This window comes from Grampus griseus, assembly GCF_964374135.1.
Source record: "Grampus griseus genome assembly, chromosome: 10".
NCBI classification, from domain to species: Eukaryota; Metazoa; Chordata; class Mammalia; order Artiodactyla; family Delphinidae; genus Grampus; species Grampus griseus.
In genome coordinates, this window is record NC_139004.1 from 83096666 (window position 1) to 83124599 (window position 27934).

General features: G+C 41.5%; 1 protein-coding gene across 1 annotated transcript; it reads left to right on the forward strand.

Moving 5' to 3' along the window:
• Positions 1–3310: 3310 nt before the first annotated feature.
• ARL6IP5 (ARF like GTPase 6 interacting protein 5) lies at positions 3311–27822 on the forward strand. The gene is made up of 3 exons (XM_082663471.1): positions 3311–3541; positions 22095–22312; positions 24294–27822. Exons 1-3 carry the CDS (start codon positions 3366–3368, stop codon positions 24464–24466), a joined length of 567 nt encoding a protein of 188 aa, XP_082519597.1. The 5' UTR covers positions 3311–3365; the 3' UTR covers positions 24467–27822.
• Positions 27823–27934: the final 112 nt, after the last annotated feature.

A 27934-nucleotide genomic window follows, 5' to 3' on the forward strand; every position in this document is an offset into this window, starting at 1 on the left:
TGCAAGCAAAACCTTGCAACAGACTTCATTTTAAATGGGCTATAGCACAAACTGTTAGATTATCCACTATGGTTTATATACAGACAGATAAATATCCTGGGTGGTCATATCTAGAAGCACAGATTTGGACAGAAGAGCCTCAGAAAGGCTTTATGTTGAAGCCAATCCCCCTGAATGAACAATGAACAGTGACAAAGAGCTGTGACTAAAAGCATTTCAAACAGAGCCTGAAATAAAGTAAGGATTCCACATGTGTTCATTTTTATTTTAAATAATTTTATGATAAAGGTCGAAATGTGTAGTGGAAAAAAAAGTCTCTCATGGTTAAACCAGAGAGAGAAGGATGGTTAATATCTTAGGAGACAGGAAGAAAGGGATCATGTTATATACAGCTATATCCAGATTTTTTTCATTTCTTTGTTTTTAAACCTCTTTGGAGGTTTAAACAAATAAATTAAAAAACACTGAACAAATGTTTACTGGATATCATTTGCCTATAATCAGTGAGTAATGCTATTATTACTAACACACACTTGACAACTTATGGTCATGTGGTCCTGAGCAATTGGAAGGTAAAAGTTCTTGGTCACAGCTCCTAATGAGGTCCTACTGGGGCTCCCACACTGGTCTGGACCAAGATGGTTTACTCAGCTTGCCCACAGCACAGCTTCTTGAAATTCTTAAGCCCCAAGGAATTCTTCACCACCCTCTGACTTCCTGTAACTAAGCACCAAGCCCTGGCACACCTCTATTTACTACTCCTCTCACTGTCTTGTATTTAAGTTTAGGTTTCTACTGCATTGCAAGATCCTTGAAGGCACAACAAGACTGCATTCTTTTCACCTTTTTCACCTGGAAAGGACTCAAAATATGTGTTGGCGTCCTAGTGATATTTTTCAACATTTTGTTTTGCTATCAAGTCTATCCGGATACAATCATAGCAATAAAATTGCAACTAGATAGAGAAAGGTCAGTGAATGTTCACTATAGCAGCGTAGAAAACAACTCAGGTTAAAGCAGTGTTAATACCATACAGATGAATCAAGTCCTGTATTATGATTATGATTAATAACAGTAACAGTAGTATCTAACAATGTGCAATTACTATACTCTAAACACTTCCCATCCAGTATTTTATTTATCTTCACCTGTATGACAGATGTTCCTATTACACCCACTTTACACATGAAGAAACTGAGGCTGGAGGAGATTAAGTAATTTCTCCAAAGTCATTCACCAGCAACCAGGGAGCTAGGACTCTAATTTTGCTCTCTCTGAGTTTAAACCTTCCTGTTTTTCCAGAATCAAGAAAATGTGAGAGCTCAGGAACATTTTCACATTTTAAACTTTATTTTAAAAGCGTCATCTAGTGGCCACGGACCACTACAGGGCGTGAGTGGCGGGTGACCAGAGCGGGCAAAGCTTCATCTGTATTTATAGCCGCTCCCCATCGCTCACACTATTGTCTGAGCTCCGCCTCCTGTCAGCATTATGGTGAGCTGTATAATTATTTCATTACATATTACAAGGTAATAATAATAGAAATAAAGTGCAAAATAAATGTCATGCGCTTGAATCATCCTGAAACCATCCCCCCACTCCATCGTGGAAAAACTGTCTTCCACAAAACCAGTCCTTGGTGCCAAAAGGGTTGGAGACCGCTGATCTAGGCTATATCTTAGTGATTGGATTCAATCACCAAACTTTCCTAAACACCAGTGGCAGGAGTAATTTCTTAGAGTCATTGAAATTTTCTTAACTGGCTTCTGAATCATCAAGGGAAATCAAATTGTCGTCTAGACTTTGCATTACGTATATTTTATGGCTTTCCAATTTTTTGAAAATTGGTAGTCTGAGGAAAGTGAATTCAGTTTTTAAAAACAGCACCACTTGAAGGTTTAAAGACTTCGTTATCTTACATGCTAGCATCTTAGAAATCTGCCTACCACACAATTAACCAAAATACTTTATTCTTATGCATCTTGATAAAAGGAGGTTTACTTTATCAACCAGCCCCTTAACTGAAAAAAAGATGACTCTTCAGAACCCCTAGAAGGAAATTGACAACTAACACATCTCTTGGCAGTTCTTTGGGCTGGGATACAAAGCTATCACGTAGATATTAAAATACTGTGCTCCCTTACAGATGTTCACAGATATTAGGATAAAACTAAGAAAGCAGGACTTCCCTGGTGGTGCAATGGTTAAGAATCCGCCTGCCATTGCAGGGGACACGGGTTCAATCCCTGGTCTGGGAGGATCCCACATGCCGCAGAGCAACTAAGCCTGTGCGCCACAACTACTGAGCCTGCGCTCTAGAGCCAGCTAGCCACAACTACTGAGCCCATGGGCCACAACTACTGAAGCCCGCCCAACTAGAACCCGTGCTCTGCAACGAGACAAGCCACCACAATGAGAAGCCCGTGCACCGCATGGAATAGTAGCCCCAACTTGCTGCAACTGGAGAAAGCCCGTGTGCAGCAATGAAGACGGAATGCAGCCAAAAAAGAAAGAAAGAAAGAAAAAAACTTAGCTTTTTCTGGAGTCGAATCCACGTTTCTGCCCAGAAAATACTGGGTGCAGAACAATTAGTTCACTGCAGACCATTGTTTAGTTTCAAACGTAAACAACATGCTCAGCTCAGGGCTGAAGTGACCAGAGTGCCCACTTCATCAGATCAGCACAGTAGTTGTATAATTTTGCCCCCACAGAACAGAGATAGAGAACAAAGAAGAAAAGTGAAAGAACAAACCAGCCCTTCCGTTCTACACGTCCTTCTTTCCCATTTTGCCAGTCTCATTTCACTCATAGTGACTCATGGTGAAACAGAGAAATATGTGAATTGCATTCGGATGTGCAAAGGTTAGTAACTACTTAATTTTCAAAACCAGCTCATCCTCCAGAAACACTATAGTTGCCTTCCACTCCATTTCACTTAGATTGTCTTCTGAACAGCTGCAAAAATTGTCCTTAAGGTCCAGACGACATTCGTAGATTAGACCCTCAAAAGGGGAATTTTAAAGCACGTTGTATTCGGACTGCCCGGGAAGGCATTGCCACTTCTCTTCAGACGGGGGATTTCCGCCGATTTCTTTCTGTTATTTCACCTCTGTTTTGCACTCTGCTCCTTGCTCTGTGGCGGGCCCCCAGTTTTCCTGTAACCAACCACTTAGAACCAATCAAGAAGTAAAGAAGAGAAGAAACGCCCGCCCGCTCCCAATTTCTTTTGTTTCTCTGCCCGCCAACCGCAGAGCCGACCGAGCCAGAGCCACTGTCATCTTTCACCCCGCTCAGCTGATCGGTTGCCGCCGCCGCCGCCGCCGCCAGATTCCAGAAGCAAAGAACAAGAAGCTGGGAAGCGAGACATGGACGTGAATATCGCTCCGCTCCGCGCCTGGGACGATTTCTTCCCAGGCTCTGACCGCTTCGCCCGGCCGGACTTCAGGGACATTTCCAAATGGAACAACCGCGTGGTGAGCAACCTGCTCTATTATCAGACCAACTACCTGGTGGTGGCTGCCATGATGATTTCCGTCGTGGGGTAAGTGGGGTCCCCCTCCCGGGTACTGATCGGGGTCAGCACCGAGTGGGATCTTGGTGCAAGATCCCGGGATGTGTAAACGCTCTCCAAGACCAGCTCCTGTCCTGACAAACTGCACGCGGCCAAACCAGTGGAAACTTGTTCGCAGGGCGAGGCCGCAGCAATCTGGGGGCCCTTTTTTTTTTTTTCCGCGCCTCGGGCTGAAGAGTGATGGGGGGTCCTGGGGTGAGGAAATGTTGCCAACCTCAGGCAAGAAAAAAATGACTTCTTTCCCGCGTACCCCAATTACGCTTTTGCTGGGGGTGATATTTGTAGCGCCCCAGTCTCTTAAAAATAAGGAGAAAGAGGAAAGTGGCGTAACCTTATGCTGGAGCTGGCTGGGGCGGACGCCGCCCTGGAAGGCTTGGGGCGCCAGGGTGTGGATCCGGACTCTGCCTTCTGGGGTGTTAGTGTAGAAGGGGCATCAGAGAGGCGACTCTCTTTATAGGTTTCTCTGCCTAATGCCTACCACATTGTACGGGAAAGCTGAGCTTGGGAGCAAAAGGGTGGGTGTAGCCTGGTGGCGCATCTCCCAGTGTGGGGTGAAGTCTGCCATGACTTTAGAAACGGTGTCCTTTTGCTCTTTTTTCTTCCAGTAGTTGCCAGGCATGGTCACTTTATCTTCACACCCGATCTTAAAATTGTGTCCTCTGTTATATGCGATTTCACACAACACCTGTTCTTCTAGAAACCACTTTTTCTGGTAGTTCACCCTTTAAGAAATGCTTCACTCACTTTTGCAAGATGGGGTGGTGATATTCTAGATCTTGCTGATCCCATGCACCTTTAAAGAAAAAAGCACCCTCAGACTTTATAAAGAAACCCACTTGCCATTAAAGAAGTGTCTGGCATTTCTATTTGAAAGCAAACACAGAGGGAAAGCAAGCTGGCCTGGGAGAAAGGAAAAATCTAAACTTGTAAAGGGTGGGAAAGGGCAAATAGGATGGTTTCTGTAGTTGGTTTGCCGTTCTTTGGCGTATTTATTGAGTCACTTCTCTGTGCCAAGCTTGGGCACACCAAGATCAATCACACATGAATCCTGACCAAAGGGCACGTGACAGTTGTTGAGAAGATGTAGGACCAAATACCCAGCACAGGGGGGGAGAGGGAGAGTTCACAGTTTCTGGGTGTGGTTCAGAATATCTGCCCCCATGCAGAAGTGAACTCTCATTTGTGTGACTGAATAGACAATTACACAGATCCTCATGATGTGTTGCTTAAGGAATTTCCAACTCAGAATGGCTTGGTGTGTGGACAGCATGGGCTCTGAACCGACTCGGAATTATACAGCAGCCAAGTTAAAATTAGTTGGAGTCAGACAGGCCTGGAGCAGCTGCCTTCTGAACCTTCCCCTAGCTTTATGCTTAAGGCTTATTTCTCCGAACAATAAAAAAATTTCTTTAAAACAAAATCTCTGGTAAATAGGATTGCCTCTGTTGTTTTGCTTTTTCTTTTCTCTTTCTTTGTAAAGGCATCTTACCTGGTCGTCTAGCTATGGGGTCTTTTTTTTTTTTGAGGTACACTCCCCCAAATCTAGATATAGGGCAAGATTTGACACAGACCAATCAAATGTATAGAAAAAAAAACAAAAACAAACAAAAAACCTTGCTTTTCAAAAAGATGTACTGCCCAGATCAGACACAAGCTCCAGCAGCATTGCTACCTTGATGGAATTCATTTTTCACTATGAATGCGCTGACTAAATATAGCTCCTTCATTGTGGTGTCTTAGCCTACTAACTCAGGCAGTTTGGGGTGTTGGCCCTTCCTATTTCCCTTTTCAAATAGGAGATGGGGATTGGCAGTCACATTTTTGAAAGTGAAAGTGAAAAGTAGCCATTTCATTTTTGTAAAATGTCTTTATTGGAGTATAATTGCTTTACAATGGTGTGTTACTTTCTGCTGTATAACAAAGTGAATCAGCTATACGTATACATATATCCCCATATCCCCTCCCTCTTGCGTCTCCCTCTCACCCTCCCTATCCCACCCGCCATTTCATCTTTTAATTAATCTTATCTTTAAAAACTTACAAAAGATACAGGCTAGTAAGTTGTTCTGAAAATTGTGTGCCAAGTGTGGGATTCCCTTTGTACCCCAGTAAAACCTGGTGTGACATCTTCAACTGTTTCCTATGCATCTACAAATGCACAGCCTGTAGTTCTTTCCAGATTGCACTTTTCTTCCTTTATAATTTAATAATAATAAAAGCTAACATTTATTGAGCGCTCTGTGTGCCAGGTACTTTGGTAAGTAATTTAGCAAATTCCCTCATACAACCCGATGTGATGAGACATTATTATTGCATTATTATTGTTGTTATTATTAGACCTGAGGCTCTGAAAGTTTAAACGACCTGCTCAAAGTCACAACCCCAGACTCTTAACTACTATGCCATCTTCCTATGAGTCATGAGGTTTGGAATTGTAGTATCTTAAAGCTGGAAGAAACTAAATGTCTTCAGGGTCAGGGAGGCTTAGTTGATGCCAGAACGTTTCTGATTCTAAACAGGACTCTCCTCTTTTGGTGATATCAGTAGATGGGAGGGTCAGAACAGAGCTGGAGGCTGTTTGACTGGATTCTCTACTGGCATCTGATGGTTTCTCATGATATCTTGGTAGAGTGTGTGTGAAAATGTGGCCTGGGTGTTTCCCGGGGAAAGGACTGTGTTGGAAGTGTCTTCTTCAATGGTACCATCCCCTGCTGGACAGAAGGGACCGCCAGGTCATTGTTGGAGGGCTCTAGCCTCAGGTCTAAAGACTTCTGGGAAGTGGATATTATCTAGCTCCAAAACACCCGGAAGGGCTGCCCAGACCAAGATGGAGATTAAGAGGGATTAGGATAGAGACAGATCAGGCCTGAGGGCCTGATCAGTCAGGGCCTGGTAATCCATGGTTAGAAGTTTGGTCTTCATCCTAAAAGCATGGTTTCCCAGGCATATGACTTCCACTCAGGAGATCTATTCTGCCTCTTAGATTAAGTCTAAGTCTCTTAGCTAATAGTCCTTGTGGGGGACAGTTGTCATACCTTCTGGCTCTTCACAGAGTAGAAAGTAGTGGTTAAGAATTTCAGCACCAGAGCCTGGTTAAGTAAATTTTGAATCCCAACTACCAGTCACTAGCCATGTGACCTTGGGTAGGTCCCTTGAACCACCCTTTGCCTCAGGTTCCTCATCTGTAAAATGAGACTAATGATAGTACCTGCATTGTAGGGCTTTTCTGAGGATTATCTGAGTTAATATAGGCAAGTTTCTTAGAACAGTGTCCAGCTCCTACTTTTTGCTTCACGAAATTTATTTTGGAGTTTTCATTATTATTTGCATCATTGTTGGTGTTATCATTGACTTAAGGAGAAACACAGATAGCATCTGTATCCCAGCAGCTCCATCCACCCAAACACCAGTCCCCAACTTACTCATCTCCTCCTGCTTCTCCTACAGGATTTTGCCCCTCACTCCCCACACGTGTGCACACATCTTGTCTGGTATTTACCCCACAGGCTTTTAATTTGTCTCTTCACTTGTCTTCACTCTGCACTGTTGAGTCCTTGAGGCCAGAGACTGCGGGTTTTTTAATTAATTAATTAGTTAATCAATCAATTTGACTGCACCAGCTCTTAGTTGCAGCACGCAGGATCTTCGTTGCGGTATGCCGACTTCTTAGTTGCGGCATGCATGCGGGATCTAGTTCCCTGACCAGGGATGGAACCCGGGCCTGCTGCATTGGGAGCGCAGAGTCTTACCACTGGACCACCAGGGAGTTCCCTGTGGGTTTTGTTTGTGATTATTTTTTTCTTTTTCTTGTTGTTGTGGTTAGCATTATTTTTATTCCCTGGATCCCCAAGGCCTACAATACAGCAGATGTTTAGCTGGCGAATGCAAAGAATAAATAAATGAACGTAAAGTTTCAACGCGATCACGGGGGCAACTTTTAACGGAATAAACTATTTTGAAGCACATAGCAGCATGCCAGCACATAACAGCAACATGCTCCTGGAGTGATTCTAACTGGGTCATTGCTGACAGTGCTTACTACGTATTGGTTAGGATTACTATGGTGTAAAAATTCAATTTTAAAAAGTTTAGAATTCAGAACCTTTGCTAATTCATATTGCCCTTGCAAATTTGGTGAAATACCCTTCTGTAGTGTTTCTCCACCTGGGTTCTGCTGACCTTGTGGATCGTAGAATTCTTTGTTGTAGGGGGCTGTCCTGTGTATTGTAGGATGTTTAGCACCATCTCTGCTCTCTACTATGTGAAGATTGATAAATCAGTTTTTACTTGTTTTATTAGTAAAACGTAATTTGGAAAAAAAAAAGTGCCCTCCCCTTCAGTTGTGACAATCGAGAAATTGTCACTTATTGTTTGTAGATTTTTTTGATGACGGCCATTCTGACCGGTGTGAGGTGATACCTCATTGTAGTTTTGATTTGCATTTCTCTAACGATTAGTTATGTTGAGCATCCTTTCATGTGTTTGTTGGCAATCTGTATATCTTCTTTGGAGAAATGTCTGTTTAGATCTTCTGCCCATTTTTGGATTGGGTTGTTTGTTTTTTGATATTGAGCTGCATGAGCTGCTTGTAAATTTTGGAGATTAATCCTTTGTCGGTTGCTTCATTTGCAAATATTTTCTCCCATCCTGAGGGTTGTCTTTTGGTCTTGTTTATGGTTTCCTTTGCTGTGCAAAAGCTTTTAAGTTTCATTACATCCCATTTATTTATTTTTGTTTGTATTTCCATTTCTCTAGGAAGTGGGTCAAAAAGGATCTTGCTATGATTTATGTCATAGAGTGTTCTGCCTATGTTTTCCTCTACGAGTTTCACAGTGTCTGTCCTTACATTTAGGTCTTTAATCCATTTTGAGTTTATTTTTGTGTATGGTGTTAGGGAGTGTTCTAATTTCATTCTTTACATGTAACTGTCCAGTTTTCCCAGCACCACTTATTGAAGAGGCAGTCTTTTCTCCATTGTATATTCTTGCCTCCTTTATCAAAAATAAGGTGACCATATGTGCGTGGGGTTATCTCTCGGCTTTCTATCCTGTTCCATTGATCTGTATTTCTGTTTTTGTGCCAGTACCATGCTGTCTTGATTCCTGAAGTCAGTATAGTCTGAAGTCTGGGAGCCTGATTCCTCCAGCTTTTCTTTCTCAAGATTGCTTTGGCTATTTGGGGTCTTTTGTGTTTCCATACAAATTGTGAAATTTTTTGTTCTAATTCTGTGAAAAATGCCATTGGTAGTTTGATAGGGATGGCCTTGAATCTGTAGATTGCTTTGGGTAGTATAGTCATTTTCATGATACTGATTCTTCCAATCTAAGAACATGGTAGATCTCTCCATCTGTTTGTATCATCTTTAATTCCTTTCATCAGTGTCTTATAGTTTTCTGCATACAGGTCTTTTGTCTCCTTAGGTAGGTTTATTCCTAGGTATTTTATTATTTTTGTTGCAATGGTAAATGGGAGTGTTTCCTTGATTTCTCATTCAGGTTTTTCATCTCTAGTGTATAGGAATGCAAGAGATTTTTGTGCATTCATTTTGTATCCTGCAACTTTACCAAATTCATTGACTAGCTCTAGTAGTTTTCTGGTAGCATCTTTAGGATTCTCTGTGTATAGTATCATGTCATCTGCAAACAGTGACAGCTTTACTTCTTCTTTTCCAATTTGGATTCCTTTTATTTCTTTTTCTTCTGTGGTTGCTGTGGCTACAACTCCCAAAACTATGTCGAATAATACTGGTGAGAGTGGACAACCTTGGAGCTCGTCTCTGGAGCTCCCATAGGTTTTGGGTCGTCGTGTTTTCATTGTCATTTGTTTCTAGATATTTTTGGATTTCCTCTTTGATTTCTTCAGTGATCTCTGGTTATTTAGTATTGTTTAGCCTCCATGTGTTTGTATTTTTTACAGATTTTTTCCTGTAAATGATATCTAGTCTCATAGCGCTGTGGTCGGAAAAGATACTTGATATGATTTCAATTTTCTTAAATTTACCAAGCCTTGATTTGTGACCCAAGATATGATCTATTCTGGAGAATGTTCCATGAACACTTGAGAAGAAAGTGTATTCTGTTGTTTGTGGATGGTATGTCCTATAAATATCAATTAAGTCCATCTTGTTTAATGTATCATTTAAAGCTTGTGTTTCCTTATTTATTTTCATTTTGGTTGATCTGTCCATTAGTGAAAGTGGGGTGTTAAAGTCACCTACTATGATTGTGTTACTGTTGATTTCCCCTTTTGTGGCTGTTAGCATTTGACTTATATATCGAGGTGCTCCTATACTGGGTGCATAAATATTTACAACTGTTATATCTTCTTCTTGGATTGATCCTGTGATCATTATGTAGTGTCCTTCTTGTCTCTTGTAATAGTCTTTATTTTAAAGTCTATTTTGTCTGGTATGAGAATTGCTACTCCAGCTTTCTTTTGATTTCCATTTGAGTGGAATATCTTTTTCCATCCCCTCACTTTCAGTGTGTATGTGTCCCGAGGTCTGAAGTGGGTCTATTGTAGACAGCATATATACGGGTCTTGTTTTTGTATCCATTCAGCCTATGTCTTTTGGTTGGAGCATTTAATCCATTTACATTTAAGGTAGTTATCAATATGTATGTTCCTATTACCATTTTCTTATTTGATTTGGGTTTGTTATTGTAGGTCTTTTCCTTCTCTTGTGTTTCCTGCCTAGAGGATTTCCTTTAGAATTTATTGTAAAGCTGCTTTGCTGGTGCTGAATTCTCTTAATTTTTGCTTGTCTATAAAGGTTTTAATTTATCCGTCAAATCTAAATGAGATCCTTGCTGGGTAGAGTAATCTTGGTGGTGGATTTTTCCCTTTCATCACTTTAAATATGTCCTGCCACTCCCTTCTGGCTTGCAGAGTTTCTGCTGAAAGATCAGCTGTTAACCTTATGGGGATTCCCTTGTATATTTGTTGTTTTTCCCTTGCTGCTTTTAATATTTTTTCTTTGTATTTAATTTTTGATAGTTTGATTAATATGTGTCTTGGCGTGTTTCTCCTTGGATTTATCCTGTATGGGACTCTCTGTCCTTCCTGGACTTGATTAACTATTTCCTTTCCCATATTAGGGAAGTTTTCAACTATAATCTCTTCAAATATTTTCTCAGTCCCTTTCTTTTTCTCTTCTTCTTCTGGGACCCCTATAATTTGAATGTTGGTGTGTTTAATGTTGTCCCAGAGGTCTTTGAGACTGTCCTCAATTCTTTTCATTCTTTTTTCTTTATTCTGCTCTGCAGTAGTTATTTCCACTATTTTATCTTCCAGGTCATTTATCCATTCTTCTGCCTCAGTTATTCTGCTATTGATTCCTTCTAGAGAATTTTTAATTTCATTTATTGTGTTGTTCATTGTTGTTTGTTTGCTCTTTAATTCTTCTAGGTCCTTGTTAAACGTTTCTTGTATTGTCTCCATTCTATTTCCAAGATTTTGGATCATCTTTACTATCATTACTCTGAATTCTTTTTCAGGTAGACTGCCTATTTTCTCTTCATTTATTTGGTCTGGTGGGGTTTTACCTTGCTCCTTCATCTGCTGTGTGTTTCTGTGTCTTCTCATTTTGCTTAACTTACCGTGTTTGGGCTCTCCTTTTCACGGGCTGCATGTTCGTAGTTCCCGTTGTTTTTGGTGTGTGCCTCCACTGGGTAATGTTGGTTCAGGGAGCTGTGTAGGCTTCCTGGTGGAGGGCACTGGTGCCTGTGTTCTGGTGGATGAGGCGGGATCTTGTCTTTCTGGTGGGCAGGACCACATCCAGTGGTGTGTTTTTGGGTGTCTGTGACCTTATTATGATTTTAGGCAGCTTCTCTGCTAATGGATGGGGTTGTGTTTCTGTCTTGCTAGTTGTTTGGCATAGGGTGTCCAGCACTGTAGTTTGCTGGACGGTGAGTGGAGCTCGGTCTTAGCGTTGAGATGGACATCTCTGGGAGAGCTTTCGCTGTTTGATATTATGTAGAGCCGGGAGGTCTCTGGTGGACCAATGTCCTGAACTTGGCTCTCCCACCTCACAGGCACAGGCCTGACACCTGGCTGGAGCATGAAGACCCTGTCAGCCACATGGCTCAGAAGAAAAGGGAGAAAAAAAAGGAAAGAAAGAAAAAAATTAACGTTATTAAAATAAAAAAATAAATTATTAAAAAAGTAATTAAGAAAAGAAAAAAGAAAGAAGAGAGCAACCAAACCAAAAAACAAATCCACCAATGAAAACAAGCGCTAAAAACTATTCAAAAACAAACAACAAAAAAACCAAAAACGGACAGACAGAACCCTAGGACAAATGGTAAAAACAAAGCTATACAGACAAAAATCACACAGAGAAGCACACATACACACACTCAAAAAATGAAAAAAAGAAAAAATATATATCTATAAATATTAAAAAAAAAAGGAAGAGAGCAACCAAATCAATAAACAAATCTACCAATGATAATAAATACTAAACTAAGATAAACATAAAACCAGAAACAAATTAGATGCAGAAAGCTAGCCCCAAGTCTACAGATGCTCCCAAAGTCCACCACCTCACTTTTGGGATGATACATTGTCTGTTCAGGTATTCCAGAGACGCAGGGTACATCAAGTTGATTGTGGAGATTTAATCCACTGCTCCTGATGCTGCTGGGAGAGATTTCCCTTTCTCTTCTTTGTTCGCACAGCTCCTGGGGTTCAGCTTTGGATCTGGACCTGCCTCTGCGTGTAGGTCACCTGAGGGTGTCTCTTCCCGCCCAGACAGGACAGGGTTAAAGGAGCAGCTGATTAGGGGGCTCTGACTCACTCAGGACGGGAGGAGGGAGGGGTACAGATGCGGGGCGAGCCTGCGGTGGCAGAGGCCAGCATGACGTTGCAGCAGCCTGAGGTGCGCCGTGCGTTCTCCCGGGGAAGTTGTCCCTGGATCGCGGGACCCTGGCAGTGGCAGGCTGCACAGGCTCCCCGGAAGGGAGGTGTGGAGAGTGACCTGGGCTTCCTCACAGGCTTCCTGGTGGCGGCAGTAGCAGCCTTCGCGTCTCATGCCCGTCTCTGGGGTCCACGCTGATAGCTGCTGCTCACGCCCATCTCTGGAGCTCCTATAAGCAGCGCTCTGAATCCCCTCTCCTCGAGCACCCCAAAACAATGGTCCCTTGCCTCTTAAGCAGGTCCAGGCTTTTTCCCAGACTCTCTCCCAGCTAGCTGTGGTGCACTAGCCCCTTCAGGCTGTGTTCCTCAGCCAACCCCAGTCCTCTCCCTGGGATCTGACCTCCGAAGCCCGAGCCTCAGCTCCGAACACCGCCCCCCACCGCCCCGGTGGGTGAGCAGACAAGCCTCTTGGGCTGGTGAGTGCCGGTCGGCACCAATCCTCTGTGTGGGAATCTCTTCGCTTTGCCCCCCGCACCCCTGTTGCTGTGCTCTCCTCCGTGGCTCCGAAGCTTCCCCCCTCCGCCACCCACAGTCTCCGCCCGTGAAGGGGCTTCCTAGTGTGTGGAAACCTTTCCTCCTGCACAGTTCCCTCCCACTGGTGCAGGTCCCATCCCTATTCTTTTGTCTCTGTCTTTTCTTTTTTCTTTTACCCTACCCAGGTACGTGGGGAGTTTCTTGCCTTTTGGGAGGTCTGAGGTCTTCTGCCAGCGTTCAATAGGTGTTCTGTAGGAGTTGTTCCACATGTAGATGTATTTCTAATGTATTTGTGGGGAGGAAGGTGATCTCTACGTCTTACTCCTCCACCGTCTTGAACGTCTCTCCTTAGCTAAAGTATTGATACTTTATCTCCATGTGGCCCATGTTGGTGCTACCACTGGGTGGAAACTAGAGTTACCACTTTTTGCTTTTAGTCGCTTAAGATGGTAAGGAGTTTCTTCTATCTGAAAAGAGTATTACTGTAATCTTTTCAAAATGAGTGTGGTCCCGGGACTTCCCTGGTGGTCCAGTAGTTAAGAATCCATCTTGCAAGGCGGGGGACGCCAGTTTCATCCCTGTTCGGGAGACTAAGATCCCACATGCCACAGGGCAACTAAGCCCACATGCCACAACTACTGACCCCACGTGCCACAGGAAAGATGCTGCGTGCAACAACTAAGACCTGACGCAGCCAAAAAATAAAAATAATTTTTTAAAAAAATGAGTGTGGTCCCATAATATGTTCTAGACTGGTAGCCATCAGCATCTGGCTTTAAGAAATGGGCAGACTGTTTGCCCCTTTTACTGCAAAAAGGAAGAAAAACCAAGTTTCTAGCTGGTAGAGGAAGAAAAGAAAGAGCCCTTGGGTGGATGGGTATGTATTAAAACCTTTGCAGATGAAATCAATTGCATAAACAGGCTGAAACCTAGTGGAAATGTTTCTGAGATTCCTCAGCCAATTCTACAATATTACTCTATTTGTGTTGTTTCATTTGTTCACTCCACAAAGAATATGAGGCACTTACCGATTTCTCAGGCACCGTGCTGGGAGATACAGTGGAGAATGAGACAGCTGTGGTTCCTGCCTTCACCATGTTTCTAGAGGCACCAAGAGGATGCTGAACACATAAGAATTAATTTTTATATAAGTGCACAGAAACATACACATATATAAACACATCATTTTCAACCTGACTTACCTGATCTCCCCTATACGTTATGATGCCAAATCGCAAAACTCTCCGGCGTCAGAAATGGGAGAGGCATTGAGTATATGGACGGGGAAAGGATTATTAAACGGAACCATCCTCACCTGCAGCACAGATGCCTTCTACTCAGTTGGACAAGTATTTGCTGAGCACCTGCTACTTGCCAGATACTGTTGGTGCTCTGAGGATACCAGCAGGAGTACAAGTCCACCCAGCCATCCCAAATCCTCCCAGAATTAATCTCTTCCTGCCCTTCCACGCACTTTTATTTGCACTTGAGGCACTGCACATGGCATGCTGGCACATGTTCTGGGGCGGGTCATGTGTTTCTTCTGAGTACAAAACTTTAAGAGGTCTGTCAACACTCAGTGAAATTTTAATCTCAAAATTCTTCCTCAAGTAAGAATTCTTCTGTTAAATCATCTTCTGACACTATGTATATAACCTTGTTCTTCTCAACACCTCCCCATACACACTTTATTTTTTAAAATATTTCCTGCGGTTGGTAGTTTCTATCCCCTTTCCCTATATAAGGATTTATAATGATTCTGGGTAAATGTTCAAGTAAATAGGCAGATTTGGGGCTTCTTTTTTACCCCTTTCTAAGAGGGCAAAAGCTCTCGATCAACTTACTAGGGGCAGAGAGCTCAGTACAGGAAATGCAGTTCTAAAAGATGAACTGGACCTATACCAAATTGAACAGCACCCTTGGAGATTTTTTATTTTCCTTTTGGACAAGTGAATCACTCAGCTTCAGAATACTTATAACATCCTCCCCTGGCTCTTGTAATGAGCTTGGCTTCTTGTTCCAGGGAACACTTCCGTGCCCGTGATCTTAAGAAAAAACCTGTAGGCTGCATCTCCGCTCTGCAAGCATTTACCATAAATAGATAGGATTTCCTGGCCTTTTCTCCCAGGGGGCATTCATGAAATGGAGACACCTGGAAGACAGAAAGCCCATCTGAAGTGGAAAACCGGGGCTCTGGCTTCTGCTTCTTCTAATCTGCTTTGTAGCCCATCAGTGAAGTCTTCGTCTGCAGGAAACAAAAAGGAATGCAGAAATTGGGGTTAGTGGGAGGTAAATAGACAGGAACTGCTTGTAGGAAGGGAGTTTATGTGTCACCAGGCTCATTAGCATTTGTCCAAACCCCTGTCCTCTCTCCACAGTGCTGTAAGAACTTGCCATGTGACAACCATTTAATCAACTCCACTAAAAGCATTCAGAAAGAACAGTTTGTAAACAAATATCTTTCCACTTGAGTTCTAAAGCATTATTGTGAGATTAACTGTGGGTTCCTAATTGTTGAAGGCAGTGATCAGTGTACCTGAGGGTTCATTATACCATTCTCTCTACCTTTAGAAATTTGCTGTAAAAAAAGTTTAAAAGGGATCTGTTGCAGTCTAATTAGTCCCTTGTATAGTGACTATTTGAAGCTCCATGGCTAGGGGAGGGGTGAGGCTCATGGCTTCTAACCCAGGTCCAAGCTGTTGTTAATAAAAAATAAAACCAGCAATGAGCTTGATAAATACGAAAGAAAACACGGAGGTTCATATGTCTTAGAATGGATACTTTTTACATGCCACCTGCTGCCAAGACAGCGGATCATTTGGATGTGTTTAGTTTGATGGGACCAGTACACACGGTGTGGTAAGTATTCAGTACACAGCGAGTATGCAATAAATACTATGAGCTGAGCTGATTCCGTTGGTTAGGAAAATCTCAAGGTTAGGTTACTTTAACCTTTCTGTGACAAAGGAGTCTGATCCCTGCCCCACCTTAACTGCCTGTGATCATTAGACCCAGGAGACACCGATCACGTTTACTCAAAACTGATTTGTACATTTACGTTTGTCCTTTATAGTCAGAGACAGTTCTTGCCAGGAAGGAAGCCGTGTTGGGATACCAAAATAACCACAGAAGAAGGTTGGGATTATCTGAGGAATCCAAGGGCAAGAGGGCCTATATAGACAGGTCTGCAGGTGGATGAATCTCTCTCTGTCCCACCCACTCTCCCTCCTGGCCCCCAGCCAGCACTAGTGACAGAACTTACAAAGATTCCTCCTTCCAGCGAGCCCAAGGGCCCTGCGATTTCATCTGATTATCTCCTATGTTTGCATAGGAGTTTTTCCTACTTTCGGTTTTTGTTTTGTTCCTTTCATCGCAACTCTGTGAAGGTACAAAGACGGGGACCATTTCTACAGTAATACTTAGTGTACAGTGAGAATAATCGCGATTTGTCCAAGATAAATCTCTTGTCACTTAATTCCTGGCCATAGAAAGTTGCTGAGCTTACTTTAAATAACATGAAAATGTGCTAGATTCTCACTTCCCCTTTTTCTTTCTTTCTACAAATATTTACTGAACTCCTGCTCTGTGCCAGCCACTGCGCCAAGTGCTGGGGAGAAAATGTCACGGTCCCTGCCCTCATAGCGCTTGGTCTCTAGTGGGAGACAGAGACATTCATCCAATATTCATTCAAGTAAATATCAAACTGCCACTGGGTTCAGAGCTATGAAGAAGAGGCAGACGGTGCCAGGATGTGGTCAGAGAGACTGAGAAAAAGCTGATTAAGCTGAGATTCGAAGAAGATAGGAGTGAATCAGGCAGAAAGAACGGCTTGTGCTCAGGCCTGTGATGGCCAGGGGCAGGGTAAGTTCTAGAGACAGATAAGAATGCCAGCAGATGGCTTGCAGAATCAGGAGGCGGCGGTATGAAAAAGCTGACAGGCAGAGATGGTGTACCCCTTAGCCATCCCTCATACTGATGATTCAGATTGTCCCTTCGTCCTGAGAGATGCAGCTTAAGCCAAATTGCAGACTTGGTGGGTGAAGTGTGACCTGAATTTCCGGCCACATTTACGCCCTCAGCTCAGCCCCATTGTCCCAGGTACAAACTACATACCCTGGCTGCAGAGGCAAGCAGGGGCCAGACACTGAGGGGCCTTGTAGAATGTGGAAAGAATCCTGTTTTTATCCTAAGAGTGATGAGAAGCAAGAAAATGGATGGGTGGATTCATACTGGCAGTGACCCCTCTGGTTGTTTAAGAACCTCAGAAAAACATCACCAATTTAGAGAAGTGCACTGTGAGTAAATTGTTCCCCGCTTTCTTGGTGAGTCAGGCTTCCTCAGGAACCAAACTGACAAAATAGCTTTTTTGGGTTAGAAAATTGGAACTCAGTGCAAAGCTGCTTCTGCTGCTCAGAAAATATTTCACCACCTCTTTGGCTCTTGCTGGCATCACGGCATGGCAGGCATTACCAAACGTGCACTTGAGTCGATCTGAAGATCTCTGTTCGGGTAAACTTTTATCACCAGCACTGCAATTGGTGGCCTTGGGACAAATTTATTAACTTATCTATTCCTTACCTTGCTTCTATGTAGAATGAGGTGTGTTTTCAAGATCCATCCTAGCTCTAAAATTCTACTGTTGGCCGAGATTTTTTTTTTTTTTTTTTAGCAACTTGTGCTGAAACTATAGCTATAGCTAGCTGAGTCATGTTGGCAAGTTTAGGACCTGTGTCCACAGCCACTCATAGCTGCCTTCCTTTAGAGAGAAATGAGAATGCTGAGGGATTTCCCAGAATGATCCTTAGTTGCTTACCCCAACTGGAAGGACAGGGTTCTAAAACGGTTGAGGGGAGAAATCTCTGAAGCTGGTTAACAACACAGAATGGGTTATATTATGAATTGCTGTCACAATTACATCAACTGGCACTGTTTTTCTCCCCCTGGATCCCTTTGACTATGTTCCTTCACTGCCCTGGGCCTCAGTTTATGCATCTGTTTAATGGGACTGGGGTGATTCCTCTTTGACGAGGCTGCTGGGATTCTAAACTTTTATACAACTGTCAGTGATTCCACCAGAATTTTTAACTATTACATTTATCTATCAACTTTTTAATTGGATAGGATACATATGTATGTAAGTATATATTTTTAACTCACAATAGAAAAAGTTATTGTTTTTGATTTGTAAAACTAGGTCCTATTTTCAACAAAGATAGAAAATCACGATCTCGCTCTCTTTTCTCTCCCTCCTCTCTCCCTCTCTCCTTTGCTTCCCTCTATCTTCCTTCCTCCCTTCCCCCCTCTCTCTCATTCACAGACTACCAAAAAATGAAATAGCACCCATCGAGCCCAATGGCAATTGTCCACATGAAAGCTGGGGTGGCACATTTATGGAAGTTTTGTCCTAAAGGTCCCTGGGCTTCATTGTGACTGATGTCACTAAGAACCCAACTGTTGAGTAAAACAGCTTTACTCATCTCAGTCGACAACTGGTTCCCAAACTCCTACACTCACTGGAAAATGAAATTAATCTCTGGAGGGTGGTCTATTTTGCTCCAAGTAGAGGGAGGTGCCAGGGCAGTGGGAGTAGTGTGCATTTTACCCTTTCTTAGAATGGAATTGCCCTTAAGCGGAGTAAGGAAGAAAATCATTTCTGCTCCAAGTAACTTTGTTCATTTTTTTCCAGCTTGGAACTTTGGTTTAATTACAGATCATGGCTGGGCACGTGGTAAGCTAAAACCACTTCTGTAGGACTCTGCTCTGTTCTTTTCCCTTGAACATGAGCAACAGGAACAGGTGAAAAGCAAATCTGGAATTGCTTGAGTCAGGCCTGGATTTTTCATTGTTCTTTGTCCTGGGCTTTATTTAGACATTCAGCCTAGGTATCTACCTCACTTGTCCCGAGAAAAATAGAAACAGTTTGGCATGCATTTTAGTATATGCTACACCTCGTGAATTGTTATTTTAACAGATATTCTAGGAAGAACTGCGCCGGAGACCTTTGACACTTTGCCACCAACCAGCCATCTCCTATTTGCAGCTTATGCAAAGGAGTTTCCTAAACTTGAACCCTCTGCTCTGCTTCTTTGAGTTGATGTTGATTTTGTCAACATCAAGGCTATGTAAAAGGGTTTGTCTCTTTCAGGCACCTTTCCCCCATTTCTTTTATTTTTAAATATCAATTTTTTTTTTATTTTCAAGTAATACATGGCTATTGAAAAAATATGAAAATAGAGATAAGCAAATGGGAATATATTACTAATGATCCTATTACCCAGTATAACTACTGGAGTCTTTTGGTATCATTTCTCTCAGAATCTTTTTGGTGCTAGAAATGAAATTTATTAATCTGTGAGAGTTTCTGAGCCTCTCTACCCAGTCTCCCTACCACTAGCTAAAGAGGATTTTGTTTTGGCCCTGTCCCAGTCTTCCCTTCCCCAGACCTATAAGGAAATTTTTGTCTTTCCCAAACCAATTCCAGGGTCAAAGCTGGAGACACGGTATAAGCCAGATAAAACTGTGAAAAAGAAAAGAAAAAAGAACAAAGAGACGAAGAGACCTAAATAATAAAAAACTGACGGAGGAGGACAGATAGACTAGCACGTGTGCTGGAAGGTGGGAAAGCTTGCAGGGCGGGTGGTGGATTGGTTACAAGAGGATCTAGAGAGTGGGCAGGACACCAAAGTTTGGATGGGAGAAGGAAGAGCTTGGCTGTGCGTATGAATTGAAATTGCATTAATGTAATTGGAGAGATGAGGCAAGGTAAGATTGGACTGTTGTAGTTGGCCTGTCCCAAGCCGGCGTTGTGGGGCTGAGGAGCAGTTACTTTTATATCTTTTTTTTTTTTTGAATTAACCATCCCATAGTCTTTTTTCTTTTTCTTTTCTTTTTTTTTAAAGATCAGGTTTTAGTTTTTATTTTATCTTTTTTTTTTAATTTATTTTTATTGGCTGTACTGGGTCTTAGCTGTGGCACGCAGGATCTTTTCGTTGCAGCGGGCGGGCTCCAGAGCATGTGGGCTCTGTAGCTTGCAGCGTGCAGGCTCTCTCGTTGAGGTGCGCGGGCTCAGTAGTTGCGGTACGCGGGCTTAGTTGCCCCACCGCATGTGGGATCTTAGTTCCCTGACCAGGGCTCGAACCCGTGTCCCCTGCATTGCAAGACGGATTCTTAACCACTGGACCACCAGGGAGGTCCCCTTTTACATCTTTATATTTCATTTTTTATATGTTCATTTTATTTCTGATTACAAAATAATTTACGAATTGCAAAAATTTCTACTTCTGAGTTATATAACATAGGCGCTAAATCCACCTACCAGAGAGAATTGTCACTTTTACGCAATCAATATATTATTGTCTTCCCACATTATTAAGTATACTTTGACTTTTTGAAAACAGTTGTATATGCCACCAGTTAGTAAATTGTTGGCCACATAGGTTGTTTCTAAAGGTTATAAATCATAAATACCACTTGTGTGAATACTGTTACAGTTCAGTCTTTGCATTTTTATTCTCTTCCTTAGACTATTCTAAAGAGGCGATTTTTGCCTTGAAGGGTATAAGTATTTGCAAGAGTTCTGAATGAAATAAGCAACTTATTATTGTAGGGGTTAATTTTAAATTACGTGCTACTACTTTTACCACTGTTTAACTCCGTGCATTTTGGTAGAAATTTTTTACTTTTTCAAAGGAGTTGGACACAACTTATGTCCCTGATTTCACCCATTAAGATATGCAATACTTTCACTCCTATTTGAAACTATTTAAAACAGGTTTTGTGTTTTAGGAGGCAGAATCAGAGCTAAAATTTAAAGGGATTTTTTTTAAAAAAGAATCTTAATTGTCCTAAATATGCATCCCAATATGAATATGACTCCTTCATCTGTTCTATTTCAGAGAAAGTAAGCTCTGGGCATCACCTTTCCTTATCCTGTCTTCCAAATCAGTGATGTTAATATTCAGAGCATGATGGTAACACACTGACCCTCCTTGTCCTTCCCAAGCAAAATGCTCATTAGCCTCTTAGAAGGGTAAAAAGTTAGCAATTCATCATACGTGCTGACCACAAATGTCTTGTTAAGGATTCTGTACACGTAGTGGGGTGGGAGGGTTGGGCTGAGTGGGGCTACAATGCCCAGTCATTCTCACTTATGAAATACTTGATCTAAATTTCCTCTTTATAATGTGTTTCCCCCATTATCAACAGTAGAGTAACCTTTGCTTCATGTAACAATGAAACTGGAGGTTCTATGCTTGGAAATCTCAGTTGATGACCCATCTCCTAATGATACTCTGGGCCTTTTAAAGAATTATAATGGCCTCTCCGTGCCAGGAGTCATAAACCCAAATGCCTCCATGGGCCAGGCAGCTTATGTGAGAGAGCAGTGCAGGGGAGCTGTTAGAAAAACAATATTAATGGCAGCTCACTGGGGGCCTCTGTGTCAGAGATGCCATAGATACTGGGGGTGGGGGGTGAGGGCTGAGGCTAAAGGGAGAGCATTTATTCTATCTAAGTGAGAAGGCACTCCAGCCAGTGGCTGACATGGGAAACTGGGCCCAGTTTTGTGAGATTTTCTTGTTTCCAGGAGAAGCAAGAAATCCCAAGATTTATGGATTTAAAAAAAAAAAAACACATTGGGATTCAAGTAAAAGTTTTAAAAATTATTGCACAGTCCAAACACAAGTGTGACTGCAGACCGGATCGGGCTCATGGAGCCCACTGTGTGACCTGTACTCCACATTCATCTAGCATGGCAGCTTCTAGGAGGATTTAAATAAGCCCTTGGAGCTCAGAAAATACAATCAACGTGTACTAGAGCCCAGGATGTATAAAAGCTAAAGACAGCCCGTCCAAAAGAGGGGCTCTAGTCTTTTAAAATGCTGGGCCTCTATTGAGACGGGCTATTTGATGGGAGTCACACTGCCTCAGTGGGAAATCTTTGCTCCACTATTTTCTAACCTCTGTGCCTAAGTTTCTTCCTTTGAGAAGTAAATTGATAGCGTCTACCTCATCAAGATATGATTAAATGAGACAACTTATATAAAAGGCTTAAGTAAGTACTTTGTTGTTACTCTTCCTCCTCTTCCTCCTTTTCTTCCTCCTGACCTGGGCTCCCTCTTTTTTCATATCCCAGGTTCCTGAGCCCCTTCAACATGATTCTTGGAGGCATCGTGGTGGTGCTGGTGTTCACGGGCTTTGTGTGGGCAGCCCACAATAAAGACATCCTCCGCCGGATGAAGAAGCAGTACCCTACAACGTTTGTCATGGTGGTCATGCTAGCCAGCTACTTCCTCATATCCATGTTTGGGGGAGTCATGGTGTTTGTGTTTGGCATCACTTTTCCTTTGCTGTGTAAGTGAACCTGGGCCTTCCTTTCCTTATATCATAAAGAAATGTAGGCGCGATCATTCAGTGGGAATAACCTAACCTGTTTCTGAGGTGTGTTGGCAGGTCTACAAAATTATCAGAATTTTCTGAAACAGCAGATCAAGGCCTAATAGTCCATTAATTGCACAAATACAGTAAACAAAACAAATACGGATCGCAAGTCATACAGCAGAAAAGTGGTATAGCCTGCACTGGAATCCAGATGTGTCTGATATCAGAGTCTGTTCTCAGGCGTTCAGTGCCAGGCATCCTGTGGTGACAGAGAAATTGATGTTTACTCTCTACTTACTCAGAAGCTCATACTTAGTGTTGAAAGTTTTGTAAGTTGGCCCAGAATATAGATACCAAGTACTCCAATTCTGGTGAAGAGAAATAGACATTTTCTAAAGTCTATATGTATTGTTTACCGAGATTCCCAAGCACTTGAAGCCTGAAATAGAGAACAGATAAAATTCCAGTCTCATCAAGAGAAATCTGATTAAAATTATAGTGTATTAAGTGACAGGAATATCCCTTTAACTTTTAATGGCATTTCACGTGTGCCGCTATACCATTAAATAAAATCAATTGCTTGTTTGAGGTTTGTTAGATTAAGCCCAGAATATTTATATGTGAATCTCATACCTTATTGGATAAAATAATTGAATCAGGAAATTCAGACTTTTTGAAATACTCTTCAGGTTTTCTTTATGTGCTACAGGCTTAGTACTTCAGTGATTCTGCTGAAATGCAGCTTGTAGAAACACAAGCCAGGGTAATGAAATGTATCAGAAGCCAAGAGTCAAGGGTCCAGGTTTCTATTCCTAGACCTGCTGGACACCAGCCATGGGATCTGGACCAGTTATCCTCTATGGGCTGTAGTTCACTCATCTATAACAGAAGGAAATTAGACAATATCAGTGATTCCCAAACTTTGATGATTGGGAGAATCATCCAGGATGATTTTTAAAAATATAAATTTGCCAGCTCCATCCCTTGGAGATTTTGATTCTTTGGGTCCACAGTGGTGCCCAAAGACCCTGTATTTTTAGAAAGTTTCTCAAATGTTTCTAATGGCCGCTCTAGATTAGGAGCCTCCAGAGAGAACACACATCAGTGCGTCTCAAAATGAAGGTCCGAAATCGCCTACGTCAGAAGCATCCACAATTAGAAGCATCCACAATGATTACTGAAATGTTACATTCTGGCATCCTACCTCAGTCTTAACAGGCTGAATTTTAGGTGATGAAGACTGGGAATTTGCCTACTTAACCGTCTGTCCAGGTGATCTGTATGTACACAGAAGTTTGAAAACTGCTGGTGCAGATCACCCAGTGTGTCTGTTTAAAATACAGACTCCCAGGACCGTCCCTTTAAGATTCTGGTTCAGAAGGTCTAGGGGAGAGGCCAGAGAATCTTTATAAACAAACTCAGGTAATACTTAATAGTCAGGCAAATCTGGGGAACACCAGGTTACATAAGGCCCATAAGACCCTTAGCTTTTTATCTAGACATCTATACCCAACACTATGGAAAACTGCCCCATAGCAGACATTTTCTAAGAGGACTTCACCTGCATGCCTCCTGCAGGGACAAAATACAGGTAATCCCTGAACTGAGCATGAGCTCTTTTCTGAAATGCTTGGTGTTCAGTTGCTTTTTAGTGAAGTTGGAATCGCATGGATTCACTTTGAATTTCAGGGCATTTAAGTAGCATCTGAAAGGTAATGATATCCATGTGTGAAGGGAAGAGAGTGGCAGCCAGATTATGGTCCTTGCTGCTGAACACAACATTTTCCTGCACACACAAAGAATACTTTATATAAAGTCCAAGGATCCATGTGGGGACTTGGATCAATGAGAGAACCAGACGGGACTGTAGCTAACAGAGAAAGTTTCTGCTACAAGTGTGAAGGGAAACAGAGAACCGTTGCTTTGATGCTAACCACGTTTCACTTCCCTGTAGTGATGTTTATCCACGCATCGCTGAGACTCCGGAACCTCAAGAACAAACTGGAGAATAAAATGGAGGGGATCGGTCTGAAGAGGACGCCCATGGGCATTGTCCTGGATGCCCTAGAACAGCAGGAAGAGAGCATCAGCAAGTTCACTGACTATATCAGTAAAGTGAAGGAGTAAATAGAGCTGACCTGCTGATAGGGTTGCCGCAGAAATCGGGTTGCAGTTTGTCCTTGTCCAGACCTACTTTCCGTTTGTGTTTTTGAAATACGAGGTGCACAAACCATCCAGCTATCCATGGCAGCACGCACGGAGAGGCCACCCTGTTCTCCTCTCTGCTGTTACGGAGAAAAGGCCTCAAACTCAAAGAAACCACCCTCCTATTATGTCTGAAGTTTCAAGTGTGTTTATGAAAGCTGATAGGAAATGGGTCGCACTTATTTCTTAAGGGGAATAAAAGAAAAGAATTACGGATTGTACTGCAACAGTATGGTTATCTTGTAGGAAAAAAGTAATTGTAAAGGATCAAGGCAATATGAGTAAATGAAAAGACTACTGAAGGAGAGGATGTCATGCATTAGCCTGTTTTAATCCCCCTCAGCATCCTTCAAAAATATTCCTTCCTTAGGATTATAATATGTGGAGTATAAGTAGTTTTTATTTTTCTTTAAAATCAAAGGTGATCTCGATCACTTTGCCTCCTGTTTGATGTGCAGTGGATAAACCAGTTGTTTCTATTTTGTTTATAAATATAAAGCTAGCTATTTAGGAGAATATTTTGTCAACCTTTTGTAAATTTTTGAAGTGCTAGTAATATGTTCTCACTAGAAGGCATTTGTTGCAAACTAAATATCCTCTTCTTTAAGGAGGTTACAGCTCTGTAACCTGTATTATTCTTGACGGTCTTGTTAAAAAACAAACAAAAAAATCAGAATAAAACTTGAGTTTCTATTGCACAGTTTTTGTTGTTATAATGACAAAAAGGTGTCCAAGATAATGTTTCCCTTTTTTCTTCACTGTTTAATTTTTAACTGGAACATTTAGAAAGAAGGAAATGAACGTGCATTTTACTAATTCCTTAGGGACGGAAAGAGGACAATAATAGCTGATCTTTTGAAATCTGAAAAGCATCTTTAGATGACCAAGCAAAAAGACCTTCAAAAATGGGAGTGATCAACAGCTTCTGCAGTTCATAAAAATATTAGATAGCACTTGGTACAATTATATGTTTTTATAGCTAGACATTAGAATTAAGATAGCATGAGTTTATATTTTCTATTACTTTCTTCCTTTCACTTCCCATGTATTCAGAAATAGATGATACAACATGTTTTCCTTGCCAATTGCGTGATTTCATAGATGAATAGAAAATATTTAGCTCTCCCTAGCATGGAATTAGGAAAACATTTGGAGCAGTACTTATTGAAGAGACCCTGTATGTCCTAGAATAAGAAGCAATGCATAAGCTGCTCCTGCTTTTTTCTTGCATTTAAATTTCTTAGCCGACCTGCAGCCCTTCTCTCTAGCAAAGCGATATCACCATGACTTCACATACATGGCCTAGAGTTTGTACCCATAGCCAAATATGAATAAAATTTATCAAAGATTTTTTTTTTGGGGGGGGTGAGACTTTATTTACTGTGCATCTGTGTTAAATGTCTGAGAAACTCAGTGACAGCCCTATAAACACGCAAATATTCTCTCTGCAGCAAAAAGACAGCTTGTGTTTCAAATACTGTTAATAAAACTGTAATACTTTATTAATTTCCAGCCAGAATAAAACCGAATGCTAATGGAATCCTTTTTTAAACCTGGCATGGGCTTATACATATTTTAGACCCATTTTCTACATGGTGAAATCTGTGGACTAAATGCAGTAAATTTGGAGAAAGTGACGTGTATGAAAAAAATATACTCATTACAATTACTAATGGTTGGTGGTCAGAATATAATAGAAAACTCTAACATGGAAATGCTATAAATTATTTCACTTTAAAAACAAGTTAAAATTTTCAGTTAAGATTTTTAAGGTGGGAGTGAGTGAATAGAAAAAAAAAGCATAATATGAATGGCTTCACCTGTTTCTTGACAAAACCTGTGTAATGAGGCAGTAAATTTGAATTTGGATCATCTTTCCTTTTTGCACATCTAAGAGTAACGTCCTCTTTCAGGACTATTCACACTTTTTGAAATTCCTGGCTTATTTATTAGTACTGTTGCTGTATAAGCAAACACATAAGAGCTTCCAGAGCTTCAACCACTGATACACATTAAGCTTAAAGCTGTTCAGAGTGCTTTGTCCCATCAGAGTTTAGCCTCTTAAATGCAGAATATGCTAGGTACTTTAAAAGTTTTATTTATCGCAGCGTTTTTTAAACCATCTGGCTTTGTATGCAAGGATGCTTTACAGAAATGGTAAAGTAAGAGAAAACAAAACTCTCAGCCTTGGGGCATTCTAAAATTAGTTACTTGATTGAAAACTATATCTATTTAAATTTGGATACTTTTGTACCCACTAAATTATCTTTAAAAAATGGAAACATCATATTTCTTTCCCATGGCTTGTCCTTCGAAATAATGTATTGTTTGTCCCCATTAAGTCCATGCTCTCCTAGCCTGTTTTGCCTGTGATGTACCACCTAGGATTATATAAAAAGAGAAAGAAGGCGAGTGCCAATTATTTGCTCAGGTGACGAAGACAGAAAAAGCGTGATTTCCTGATTTCTAAGGTTCATGCCACTTCAGTACAAAACTTCAGATTCTATGCACGCAGAGACTTGAATGGATAATTATGGGCTCTAGGAACTTGGAAAAAGAAAGGACACTGGGGATGGAGCTGTCTGGGAGATTTTTGTGGAGTCTCTCAGGATACTCCATAGAAGGGTCAATGGAAGCAAAAGCATGAGGATGTTTTATCAAGCATAGTATCTATACAACATTGTAAATCAACTATACTTCAATAAAATTAAAAAACAAAACAAAGGTGAAAGAATAGTATAAAGAATCTGTGGCAGATAAGACTGAATTACTAAATTGAAAAGAGGCAATGGAGGGCCTTGAATGATAGGATAAGGAATTCAAGGTTAATCCTAGAGCAAGTTTCCTTAGATTTTTGACAAGAACAAGATCAAGATCATTCACAGACTAAACTTAAAAATATATCTATGTGTGTATATATATATACATACTTAGCTAAAACCTAAAGCTTCTCAGTAAATATATTATTCATAATTTCTTTCTTTTGCTTTTTTTTTTTTTTAACAAAACTAGCATGCTGTCTCCCATTGTCTCTATATGTGTGGAAACAGGGAAGTTTTTATACATAAGCAGCATTTGTTTTCCCTGTTAGTTTTTCTGGAAACACTGTTTTCTCCATGTCCCATGGCTTAAGAGTTCTGCTCTTCACAGATACCCCTATCAGAAGTATATCCCAACACACAGGAAAATGGCCAAGAGAGAAACCTAGGCAGGGCTGGAAACCGGAAATCGCAACTGATTCTCCAGAGAAGAGGAGGCAATTAACATTTCTTCCATTTCAAAGCATCTGGAGGGCCTGGAGTTCAATTCACCCTTCACATTTCCACAGAGTGAAACATGTTCTGTTTGCTTTAAGCTACTGTGTGTTGAATTACAGCAGAGCAGACGGAA

Bases quoted from the DNA above. Each gene is read 5' to 3' on its own strand.
- ARL6IP5 (XM_082663471.1), top strand. From the start codon at position 3,366: ATGGACGTGAATATCGCTCCGCTCCGCGCCTGGGACGATTTCTTCCCA. The intron at 3,542-22,094 runs GTAAGTGGGGTC...TTCATATCCCAG, and splicing joins ATGATGATTTCCGTCGTGGG to GTTCCTGAGCCCCTTCAACA. The intron at 22,313-24,293 runs GTAAGTGAACCT...ACTTCCCTGTAG, and splicing joins CATCACTTTTCCTTTGCTGT to TGATGTTTATCCACGCATCG.